General features: G+C 35.4%; 1 protein-coding gene across 1 annotated transcript in view; it reads left to right on the forward strand.

The window, feature by feature from the left end:
• The window catches only part of LOC140152563 (liprin-alpha-1-like), a 322,649-nt gene that overhangs the window by 215,790 nt on the left and 93,863 nt on the right, over positions 1-12,996 (forward strand). Inside the window, 1 exon segment of the mRNA XM_072174952.1 lies at positions 7,462-7,563. Coding sequence (XP_072031053.1) covers positions 7,462-7,563 — 102 coding nt within the window.

Here is a 12,996-nt window from a genome sequence, read left to right on the forward strand (position 1 = left end):
AGAAAGCACAAGGAATCCCTTAATTACAATGATAAATATAATACAAGAAATGTATCCAGACATAGGATCCTACCTAATCCTATATGGTTACATTATGATGTAGAAATCTGCCAGTGAAATGCAAGCAGTGCATCGATGGCCTGCTTGGATTCCCAGCGGATTGGAAATTATGAGTTGTTTGACGTTCTCCTTATGATGCCTGTCTACGTTATGGCGTTTATATTTTGCACTGTGCTATATGTCACCACTCTGAAGTCGCAGGATTTGATTTCAATTTTTAAAGGATTTATCTAATGTATTCTTCAGCCAATAATAAGCATGTTTGTTCTTGCTGGAATTTTTGTTTTTCATCTTAATTTCAAAGTATGGTTCTATTGGGATCAATCAATCAAATAACTGACAGACTTTGTATTATGGGCTTGTCTCCGCTTCACCATTTATATGTGTGGGTTTAAATTTGAACTGACATTTGCTCAGATTTAATTGACTGGAATTATGTTCGAGACTGATGTAATATAATGCAGAGAATACTTCTTGAAATAAAATGCTGCTATACTCAGCTCTTATTATTATGCTACCATTTTTGAAATTCATGTAGTCTCCTTTCCGTCTCAAAAATACACTTTTGCTATTTCAATTTTCTATTTGTTATTTCTTTTATTGTTAATAGAAATAGAAAGCTGTTATTTATGAGCAGATTTTCTGTGAAAAATAATGTTATTGATGACATGTGTACTTTTCAAATTTATATAGATTTTCCAAGTATTTCCAGTATTTTGTTGCTGAAATATTGAAGCACAAAGAAATTTTTTAACAAATTCTGATACAGGGAAATCATTAGGAAACATTATATACCAGGGACTGAATCCGCATAAATGTTATTACAGTATTCATTGCCAGGGTTTTGAGTATGGAGTGGTTCAGGTTCAACAACAAAAATGTATATATTACGAGGACTTAGGCCTAGGCAGATAAAATGTTCATCTCTGAAATAGGTATGTGAAAACCATCGTAGCATGTAGCTCTGCATGCTGGGCCTTTTTAACAGGTTTCATTTTATCCACCTTACATGAAGTATTGCCATGGATTTGAAGATCCCCACAAGAGGTCTGAAAATAATGTGTTTTGATTTTGTATTTGTCAAACTTGCCTGGTGAGATCCTATATTGTTTATATATTCACCCACACAGTGTCTAGTTTATAAGGAGAATAGACTGTTTTGCAACTTGTTATCTTTGCTTTTATGCCAAGTATTTCTCTCAAGGTGATGCTTTCAGGTTTAACAGATATGTATTTTCTTTCACATTTTCCCCTTGATTTGACCTGACATTGTGAAAAAGAACCATGTGTCAGTTAAAGATTAAGTTGTAAAAAACTCAAGTTTGATAAATTCCTTTTTTTTTTCATTCAAGATTATAATAGGCAACATGGGTGAATAATAGGTAATGTAAGAATAACCAGGTACCAGCAACAAACATTAGTTGTACGTGAACATGCATTTACATCAAAGTGCAAAAGAAGCCGTCACTGAAGTTGGCTTCCCAATTTTCTAGAAAATGTTTCCTTTAAAAGTCGAATATATCTGCTCAGTTGAGTGAATGTTCTCAGTCATCGAGTTTTTTAAAACTTGCTATGTTTTTTTTTTGTTTTTTTGTTTTTGTTTGTTGGTTTGGGTGTTTTTTTTGCTATTCTGAAACCTGACCCACTGGACTGGACAGTTGTTTCAGTTGTCGGGTTAATGGGTAAAAACATGTTGTTTTGTTTGTTTGTTTTTTAGACATTTTGTTTCCCAAAGCTTATGAAATCAGGCCAACATTTTTCACAGGTCTGGCCCATCATTTGTCTGAAATAATTTGTTAGTCATGCACAAAATAAGAAACAGAGTGTTACTAAAAGATAATAAACCATAGTTGAACCAGTCAGCATCACCCTATACTCTCCAAGTACTTATAACATGTGTTTGTGTTGCTGAATCCATTGGAAAAATATTGTGATTATTTTGCTGTAAGGGTTCGACTTTCCTGCAAATTGATGTTGTTTTCCAGAATAAATAAAACATTGCCAACATATTACATTAATCAGCTGCCTGGAAGCTGTGCAAAACCTGCCAAGCAAGCATTTCCGAAATAAATTACAACCATTTGGTTTTGCAATTATGTAATTTAGTGGATAAAACAGTGCAATGGAGCTAGATAGTTTAGGATGCATGCGTGATGCCCTGGGCATGGATATAAAGTTGAAGTGAAGTGTAGCCAATCTTAGATGTATTGCATAGTAAACATGGTGCCAGATTTGTGGATGGGGAAAATTGATTCCGTTCAGAGTGTTGTATCAATTTGGGTCAAATAGGGAAGAAACAAGTTACCTCATGATTTTGAGTCAGTATCTTGATTTACAATGTTCTCTGTTATAAGTTGAGGTTATGTCAAGTTGATTTTCTTGAGATGTAGCCAAGGGCAAGAAGAAATATCACGCTTGAAATTTTTATTCAAAAGCAGTGGGCTTATTTATAAAGCTTTGAACTTTTGTATCATTCCAGTTTAAGGGTGTAAAACATTAATGTTTGTTGTGTTTCAATGCTGTTGTTGTTGGCAGAAGAAAAATATAATACATAATTTGCTGCTAGCAGTAAAAAGCAAATATACCAGTAGTGCTTCCGCTAACAGTTAAGTTCGCCAAATAAAGCAGGCAAGGCATATATATGCAATGCTATCAGCAGTAGATAGCAAATGCTAAAAATGCCAGTATTACCAGCTGGGGATAACAAGGAACATCAATCAAGCATTTCTGTGTGCAAAAAGTGCATCATGTACAAGCATTGCTACCAGCAGTATGGAGGAAGACACACAAAGATTGCTTAATGCAGTAGTTAGCACAGTATACTAGTGTTTCTATCGGTGATAGATAGCTAAATGTACAATAATGTCATCTGCAGTAGACGGCTAAGTATACCAGTATTACTATCAGCAGCAGATAGCAAAATGTTCAATATAAAAATATATACAAGTGTTGCTATAAACATCTGTAGATGTAAATATTCATCATTCACGAGCATTGCTTTCAGCAGTAGATAGCAAATATGCATCATTTGCAAGCATTGCTATCAGCAGTAGATGGCAAATATGCATCATACACAAGCATTGCTATCTACAGTAGATAGCAAATATGCATTATTCACAAGCATTGCTATCAGCAGTGGATAGGAAAAATGCATCACACACAAGCATTGCTATCTGTAGTAGATGGCAGATATGCATACACAAGCATTGCTATCAGCAGTAGATAACAAATATGCATCATACACAAATGCATCATACACAAGCATTGCTATCAGCAGTAGATAACAAATATGCATCATACACATGCATTGCTATCAGCAGTAGATAGCAAATATGCATCACACCCAAGCATTGCTATCAGTAGTAGATGCAAATGGCCTCCATATGCAAGCATTGCTATCAGCAGTAGTTATCAAATATGCATCATACACACGTCTTACTATCAGCAGTACAAAATAATAAGCATCATACAGAAGCATTGCTATCAGCAGCAGATGGCAAATATGCATTACACACAAGCATTGCTATTAGCAGTAGATAGTAAATAGGCATCATACACAAGCATTGCTATCAGAAGTAGATAACAAATATGCATCATATCCAAGCATTATGTGCTATCCGCATTAGATATGAAATATGCATTACACACAAGCATTGCTATCAGCAGTAGATGCCAAATATGCATCATATACAAGCATTGCTATCAGTAGTACAAATGTGCATTATACACAAGCATTGCTATCAGCAGTAGATAGCAAATAGGCATCATACCCAAGCATATTTGCTTTCCGCAGTAGATACCAAATACACATTACACACAAGCATTGCTATCAGCAGTAGATGGCAAATATGCATCATATATAAGCATTGTTATCAGCAGTAGATAGCAAATATGTATCATACACAAGCATTGCTATCAGCAGTAGATAGCAAATATGTATCAAACACAAGCATTGCTATCAGCAGTAGATAGCAAATAGGCATCATATACCCAAGCATTGCTATCAGCAGTAGATACCAAATACACATTACTCACAAGCATTGCTATCAGCAGTAGATGGCAAATATGCATCATATACAAGCATTGCTATCAGCAGTAGATAGTAAATATGTATCACACACAAGCATTGCTATCAGCAGTAGATAGCAAATAGGCATCATACCCAAGCATTGCTATCAGCAGTAGATACCAAATACACATTACTCACAAGCATTGCTATCAGCAGTAGATGGCAAATATGCATCATATACAAGCATTGCTATCAGCAGTAGATAGTAAATATGTATCACACACAAGCATTGCTATCAGCAGTAGATAGCAAATATGTATCATACACAATCATTGCTATCAGCAGTAGATAGCAAATAGGCATCACACCCAAGCATTGCTATCAGCAGTAGATAGCAATGCATTACACACATGCATTACTATCTGCTGTAGATAACTATTGCTATTATGATGCATATTGGCTATCAGCAGTAGATAGCAAATAGGCCTTATAAACAAGCTATCAGCAGTAGATAGCAAATATATGCATCATACATGAGCATTAATTACTCTCAGATATCGTTGTTTTACAGTAACATTGGTATTCACAGTAGATAGTACATGTTTCTAGAATGTTAGTTGAAGTAGTTATCAACAGAGCTTACAGTGTCGGTGTTGAAAGAGTCATTAAGTGTAATGCTAGTTTAAATCTTTAAATCTCTTGTCATCAGTTACTAATAAAATGCATGACAGGTGAAAGCCTTACAATAATGATTGTGTGAAGCTTGGATTAGAAAAAGTCTGGATAAGGGTGGCATATTGACAATTTGCAAGAAGCTGGATTATTACCTTACAGATTATTTTCATTATGTTATTTTGCTTCCCAAGCCAAGCAGATATAAAACAAAATAGTTTTTTTATTATTAGCATATAGCAGAAAATACACACAACACTGAATACTCTAACACTAACATATGCATAGTTGGCAACTGTTCCTAATTTTTTATTTTTTTGGAAGTAAAAAAATAGTCAAAATTCTATTTCTGAAAATCTTGATGATATTAAAGTCAAAAAAAAAAAAATCATGATAGAGATTCTCCTGCATTTCCTCATCAATTTGGATGATTTTAGACCCATAGCCTTTGTTGTACCCTAAAATACCCAACATTTGTGAATGTGTAGAGGCTCAGTTCCATGAAGCTCCACACAGCAGTTATATTACCCTTGTACAGAGTTGTGGCCCAGTATTCATATTTCTGACATCCCAGTGATGGCAGGTATGCATATGTTTCAGTGAAAGTGAGAGGAAACAGATAGCCATCGTTTTTATATCATGCAACATTCTGACTATCTTTCCATCATCTTACAATACAAAACTGTAAAGTACGTAATAGCATTTTACATGCTTATAAAACATCATATGGCCCAAATGAGCTGTCTTAGTAAGCTTGCTTGCACAAGACATATAAATTTGCGGAGGTTGAAGAAACTATAGGGGTTAGTTCAAAGAAATCGCTATGCATTTTAAATACTGGATTCAAGTGGTAAAATACATATATAACTTTGGTTTAAATGTTGCATACCTAGCTTATTGCAATCAAAATGTGTGTATAGTCAAGTACATACTGAATTTGTTTACCTTTCGTTGAAAGTAAGACCATATATTCAAGGTTCTAGTTTTTGTGAGGGTGAATTATGGTTTGACTATTGTACTTGACATTTTATTTCATGTAATTATAATTTACATATCATTTGTGATTTTCAGTTATTTTGGCTTTACCTGCTGATTCAAAACTTATTATTCATGAGAGCGATTAAATGTAAATGACATGTGGTTTGTTTTATTCATGATTGTTATGTTAGAGTGGTTTATATGGAGTCTTATTTGGAGCATCAAACAAGATTTTTTGTTGACACATGTTCAATAACATTTTTTCGTGTTGTTGAGGCAGCTATTCCTCGCAAACATCTATGCTACGTGTGTACATCAATGTGTGTACGCCAGCGATTTGAATGAACGCTCACGATTTTTAAGTTGCACCGAATGATATGTGCAGTGACGTCACTGCCTTGCCAAGGTGACAATGGAATAATGTTTCTTTTCAGTCTGTGTCAACTGAGAAGGTGCAATCCAAAGAGCCTAACTCTACCTACTGCCTAATAATAACTAAAATGGCATATGTTTGTGAAGCTAACTGAGTGAATAAAAAGCTCCCAAATCATATCTCAAATAACTGTCTGATCTACGATGATTAAACGCAGTGTTTGTACACATATGTGTTTGTATGGGATGTGTACATGCACATGGGAGGGGGGTGCACATGGGTGTGTGTATGCACATGCGGGTTAGGGGTGTGTGAGCATTTATCCATAAAAAACCTGATGAGGTTATAATTAGTTGATAGCAACCACCTACATTTATTTGCTATCTCATGTAGTTTAGGTTTTGACTGATTGATAATGAGAGAACACCAATATTGCGGTGTACAGCAATCCTGCCTGATATATGATTGATTACCAGCTCTCAACCAGACTATGTATGTTGGTTAAATGTTGTCATCGATTCTCTTATGCAGATGGTAGTTACATGTATCACTGGCTGATCTAAATAACTGGGTGTGTGTGTACTTCCTTTCTGATAAGCATGGAAGTAGTGTTTATATTAGAAGTCTTGTGTGGTGAATTCATAATAAGCGGTCCGGACGCAATATGTCAATGCAAACAATAATAAGCTTCCAAATCCCTCTCTAAGTATAAAAAACCAACAAGATACACAACCCGGTTTTAAAAGATGATTGTTAGACATTTGTGTGGTGTTAGCTCTGATTTTCACCAGGACCAGCCTAATGAAGTCAGGGCCACACCTTAAGAAAACTTGACAGATTTGCTCAAACTAATGACATGCTCATAGTATTTGGTATATTCTCATTATGAAAGTCTCTACTCATTCCCCACAAAGTATGGTGGAAGCTGTAATGGGTTCAGGTTATTTCCATGCATTTTGTGGCTGTGTAAATTGAACTAAAATTTATCCAGGGAATATGCTTTGTATTCTAACAATCTATTCCTGTCTGTTTACAAGTACTATTATTGTATGCCTTAATTTGTGAAATAACTTGTTCTTACTTGACCAACATGCTGTATTTTTATCGGTTTTAATTTGTGTCCATTACTCACTCACAATGAGGACAATTTACCGGAGTTTCTGCTTTAATATTATCAGATTTTACTACTTTTGGTACTTAGAATATATAATTTGAAATTTAGAAAATTTGTAGTGTAGAATTTACTGTTTATATTACATTTAGAAACTTCGTAATGTAGAAATTGCTGTTTATATCAGACATGCTCTAGATATAGAATTTCTGAGTGACATTATTGATGTTTCTTCTCTGTGTGTGATTTTCTTGACAGGAATTTGCCACCCTAACAAAGGAATTAAACCAAGCCAGAGAACAACTCCTAGAACGAGAAGAAGAAATAGCAGAACTAAAAGCAGAAAGAAATAATACTAGGGTGCGTATATACATAGATGTGAATGTGTATACCATTCAGTGACGGTACAGTTAATGAAAATGTCACATTGATCAAAACAAGGAGATTCAACAACCATGAACATGTCACATTTTAAATGTGCCTTGTCCAACACAATCACCGTCTCTTGACAGAAATATTTCAGTTTCATTTTTGTTTCAGTATTTTTCACACAAATCTCTTAGAAGTATTTGTACTATTTTTGTGTTTTTATTTAATATCCACATAGTAGAGATAGTATGCACTTGGATGGATCAAGGTGAAAAATAATGTATATGATAGACAAGCATCTCTTGCCCATAGATGAGAGAGATCATAGTAGCTTTTAAAGGATTTATTGTTTTATTACAAATTTCCTGGATAGCACAGCAGAACATCATGCAATCCCATGATGCATTGTTGAAATTGCACTAAATCACAATCTTGCTAGATTTTGCTCAATAATTAGATTGGTAATTGTCCATGGAACATCAGCTAATTAATTATGCATATTGTACTTGTTATCTCAAATAAGAGTCAATACTAGCATCATAATTTTTCAATTGTTATGTGCTAGTTCATGGAAAAACACTATGCATGATGGGAGGTTTGATATTTTGCTGTGCTGGATAGGATAGTTATGAAATACAACGACAGAGTGACGTCAGAAGCATTTTGTCACAAGCTCCATGTGTGTAGCCAATATTGTAGAATTATGTACATGAAAACATGGAAGGTGTAAAAACATGTTGAAATTTGTAAGAAATCAAGGCCTTTTACCTATTTTTTATCATTTAAGCATAAGTTTACATCAAGCCATTAAAATTGTGTGTTCCTTATTTTGTAGGGATGCAATGTGCTTGAAAAAAGCAACTATGATCTCCATAAATGATAGATCTAATGTATATGTGATTTTCAGAATATGTCTTCCTTGGGAGTCTAGTGTTCTCTTTCTCTTCTTTCAAAATACCTTTTATACTCTCATGATATGAACCACATGATGATATTGTTATTGAACGGCCAATTTTTTAGTGATTTTTTAGCGTATCTTTACATTATGCTCTGTAAATTTGATCGAATTGTGAGCAACACAAATAATCCTGTCTTTAATAGCAAGTGACCAAAAAAATAATCCCTGTAACAGGCCACATGTCCAGACGTATTCTTTCCTTGTGTTTGAAAAGCTGGACCTTGTTTTTCAGTGGAGTTCAACACTCTTTCGGCCAGAGTATGTCCAGTGAGATAAAGTGGCTGATCAGCTACTATCTGTTTAGTTTTTTCTCGGCATTGGATGCCCTTAGAATATAGGTTAGCACAATGCGTCTTGGGTCCGTTTACTTAACCACGTCTCCGCTAACTAGGTGATGGAGAAAATGTCAAACTTGGTGTAGATCAGATGAAAGCCTGCATGGCCATTTCTTTTTCTATCACCACAGAAAGGGTCTGTACCTTTGTGTGGCGAAGGTGTGGGTGTGTGTGTTTATGGTAAGATGTGGGTGTCGGGTGTGAGGGTAGGGTGTATGAGCGGGACATGGGAGTGTTTAAAATGTAGAGCTTTGTGGGCATGGAAAAAGGGGAAACAAGACAAGGAGATGTAAATCTATCATGAAATAGCCATCAAAAAGTTTTTCCCAAACTTATTAATCTCAACATTATCTCATCAATACGTGCATGTGTTTCTGTACAGGATCATGTAATCAACTAACCTCATACTCCAAAATTGAAAATTACCAATATGATTTTTACTTGCAAGCTGCTTGTATAACAGTATTTTGCATAGTAGAGTTTTTCAGTATAGCCTGACCATCATTGGGAGAATAATGATGTGACATTTTAGTTAACGGAAGCAGCATCTTCTCTATTTGATTGGCACATGCAAGATTAGACTACCGACTGAATTACTGGTGTCGTTTGACCACTTCCCTGGCCTGTTAAAATGGTTGTCTACAATACATCGTTTTTCTCCCGACTTTGGATTATGTGATCAGATCAGTTACTCTATTAAATGATATCTTACATGAAATCATCACACAGCTTACATGGTTTCCCTTAATTGTTATTGCAGATGAAGGGGTAGATATTGGGTTGCCCCATAGCCTGTATACAAAGTTCTTCCTGTAATGTCACTACATCACATTTAACCAATCCGGGTCCACAGATATGGGGAAAATGGCATGTTGGGTTTTAAAAGCAATATCACATCATTGGTACTCCATGTGCAATCCACATGTCTTAACACAGAGACACCCCATAGGTAACTTAACATATTTATGGACTCTCATGAAGGGAAAGGAGTTCAGTTGTGTGATTCTAGTTAGCAATGAGACCGGTTATCCCATTCAATTGCAGTGATTTATCTAATATTGACACTTCATGCTGGCAGTCAATGCAGCTGCAGTTTCTCTATCCAAATCACACATTAGATGAAAGAGTGTCATTCTTAACACTACAACACTCCATAAAATAATAATATTACTGCCCTGTAATGTGGCCCAGATTGACGAGGATGACTTGCTACAGGGCTAGAGTAGAGTAAAAGAGAATTGGTATGTAATGATATGCAAAACAACCTTCATTCCCAAATTAACGTTTTTTCCTCATTTGACAAGCAGAAAAGAATAGAGGAGAGATTTGCCTGCCTGTATCATTGGCATATCCCTGAGATATCGTTGCCAACATGTTAGGGGTCAGTGCTTAGTGCTTTTTTCTGGATGCTTAAAGCCATTTAACCCAAGTAATGATTCCCTTATGTTCTAGTAAAAGCCGATATATTTACGTCACATCAATATTTGTGATTTGTTGTAGTCTGGCAATGTAATACAAAATTTGATAACAAAATGGCAAAATTATTTCTGTAATATACAGGTATATGTAACAAACTTTATCATAGCAGATTTAAGTAACATGATTGGAATTGTTGGAGCATAAAAGATAAATGGGGCAAACATTAGTGTTTTATCAGTAATGCGCAAATATGTGAGAGCTAAGCGAAGGAGAAGGAGACAGGAACTAGTTAGGGATTATCCTAAAATGTGCGCAAAAGGCGGCAAAGCGTGTGATCGGAATGAAATTAACTAGAAGGTTTTATAAAGGAGAGATTTGGTTCAGAGTGAAAAGGAAATCCTGTTCTTTAATTTAAAAACCCCATTTTACCATGTGTGTGTGTCATTGACTGATAGTCATTGAAGAAAGAAAGATGTATATGGGAGAATTTTAATCTGATCATTCCAAGGTACATTGTGGTTAATGTACAACGGTACATGACACAGTATTGAATGGAGTATATTTTAATTTTAACTCGCTTAACCTGTTCATTAGCATAGAAGCATCAATATTTTATCATCAAATAAATAAAATATAAGTGCTCATATCATCCGAAAAGGAGAACATTTATTCAAAATATTTCATTAGCAATTCAGTACAACGTTATGATTCTTATTGTATAGATGAGGTTGCAGCATCTGGTATCAATTTCCTGCAAACCAGCTGCATAGCTAGTGATGTGATAAAGCAAAAATCACTTGTTTCATGCCAAAATTGATTTCAATATATGATAAAATGAGCGTTCAACGCCTTTCATGTTTTTATTGTTTTCAGCAATATTGCTAGCTCATATCTATGACCAATTTTGATGGCATTTTCAGAAATATGTAGCATTTTAAATAAGTGAATACACTGGGTGTTAATATGAAAATTGACATCTTAAGAGGCAAGTAACACATTGTGTCAGTGCTGTATGTCTCAAAGGAAATGCTATATAAAGGAAAATAATTGCGTTGTAAGTATGTACCCCTACTTTCACTAGAATGTCATTATTATAGGTCAAGTATTACAGTGCAACAGAGATGCAAATTTACTTTTACAAATACTGAAACTATGAAGGAAAAAACTTTCATGAATATTATTAGTTGAACAATTTTGAGATCATTATCTAGAAAAGATGAGACAACAAGTCAAAATTATTTCTGAGATGCATATAATTTTGTGTGAGCTAGTGCAGGTGTATTAAGTGTGATTCTATTATGAAGTAAATGTTCCACGCATCATCTGTACACACAGCCTTAATGCTTCTGTCACACTACACCGAATAGGTCTTCCGTACAAGAAACGGATGGTATTTTAGTAAATCCGTTGTTGTTCGTCAATGATCGCTTTTATGTTCTTTTTATGTCCTGCTATCATCCGCCAAATGCGTTTCGTGTTAGGTGATGTTCGTTAAGTCCGTCGGCATGCACAAAACTTGAACGGAGTGTACCGAATACACATGTTCGGTATTTATCCGATGTGTGTTCGTATGGTGCTGAATATTGCCGGAGTTTGTTCGCTCTCCTTTCGCTCATGTTCGTTCTTTGTTCGTTGCACTCTGCCCTTGTTCGTTGTAAATACGTTCCTGTGAGGCCTTCACCACCGGATAGCATATTTTTGCATTCGGTGATGTACGTTGACCCAGACCGTGTTAGTGTCACACTACACCGGATCGGTCTTCCGTATAAGAAACGGATGGTATTTTAGCAAATCCGTTAGTGTTCGTCAATGTTCATTTTATGTTCTTCATATGTCCTGCTATTATCCGCCAAATGCGTTTCGTGTTAGGTGATGTTTGTTTAGTCCGTCGACAATACGTTTCAAGTTTTGTGCATGCACAAAACTTGAAACGGAGTGTGCCGAATACACATGTTCGGAAGTTGTCTGATGTGTGTTCGTACAGTTCTGTATATATACCCTGGGTTTGTTCGTTATTCTTTCGTTTATATACCGCAGGTGTTTGCAAGGTTTCGCAGGCGCTTGTGCCGGATGTAGGCCTATGGCTAACATGTGCATCAATCATGGGGTGGGGGATTTTCTGAAGGGTGTGTGACTTAATATCATATTTCCCCAGTACTTTAGTGACTGACAAGTAGAAAAAGGGGGAAAGGAGAGAAAAAAGAAAAGAAAGTGAGAAAAATTGAAGAGAGAAGAGAAGAGAAAAAGTTAAATTGCACGTAATTTAGTAGGCCTATGCATGTAAGTAGTATTGAGCATGTTGAGGGAGGGGCACTTTCTGAAGGGTAGAGGACGCAATATCAAATTCCTACCAGTTTTAGTGATTAAAAAAAAAAAAAAAAGAAGAGAAAACATGGAAAAGGTTAAATTGTATGTTATTGAGTAGGTCCAGGATAGTATATAGTATGCTTAAGTATAGGCCTGTGATTATTATAGGCAGTGCTTTAAATGTCGTTCCTTGGCCCAAAAGCCTGTGAAAATTACTGCCGGCCTGTCGATATGTAGGGCCCGTGACATTTTGTCACCAAAATCAGTATTTAAGACGGACTTAGGTCTATTACTGACTTTATTTTGAAAAATGGACAAGTCTTCCTTTTTGCTTTTGCTATGGACATCCACGTGTTATTTTTAAAACAATTGTTTATATTATACAATAATTGTGAAAACTTTTCA

Source organism: Amphiura filiformis, chromosome 5, assembly GCF_039555335.1.
Source record: "Amphiura filiformis chromosome 5, Afil_fr2py, whole genome shotgun sequence".
Classification (NCBI taxonomy): Eukaryota; Metazoa; Echinodermata; class Ophiuroidea; order Amphilepidida; family Amphiuridae; genus Amphiura; species Amphiura filiformis.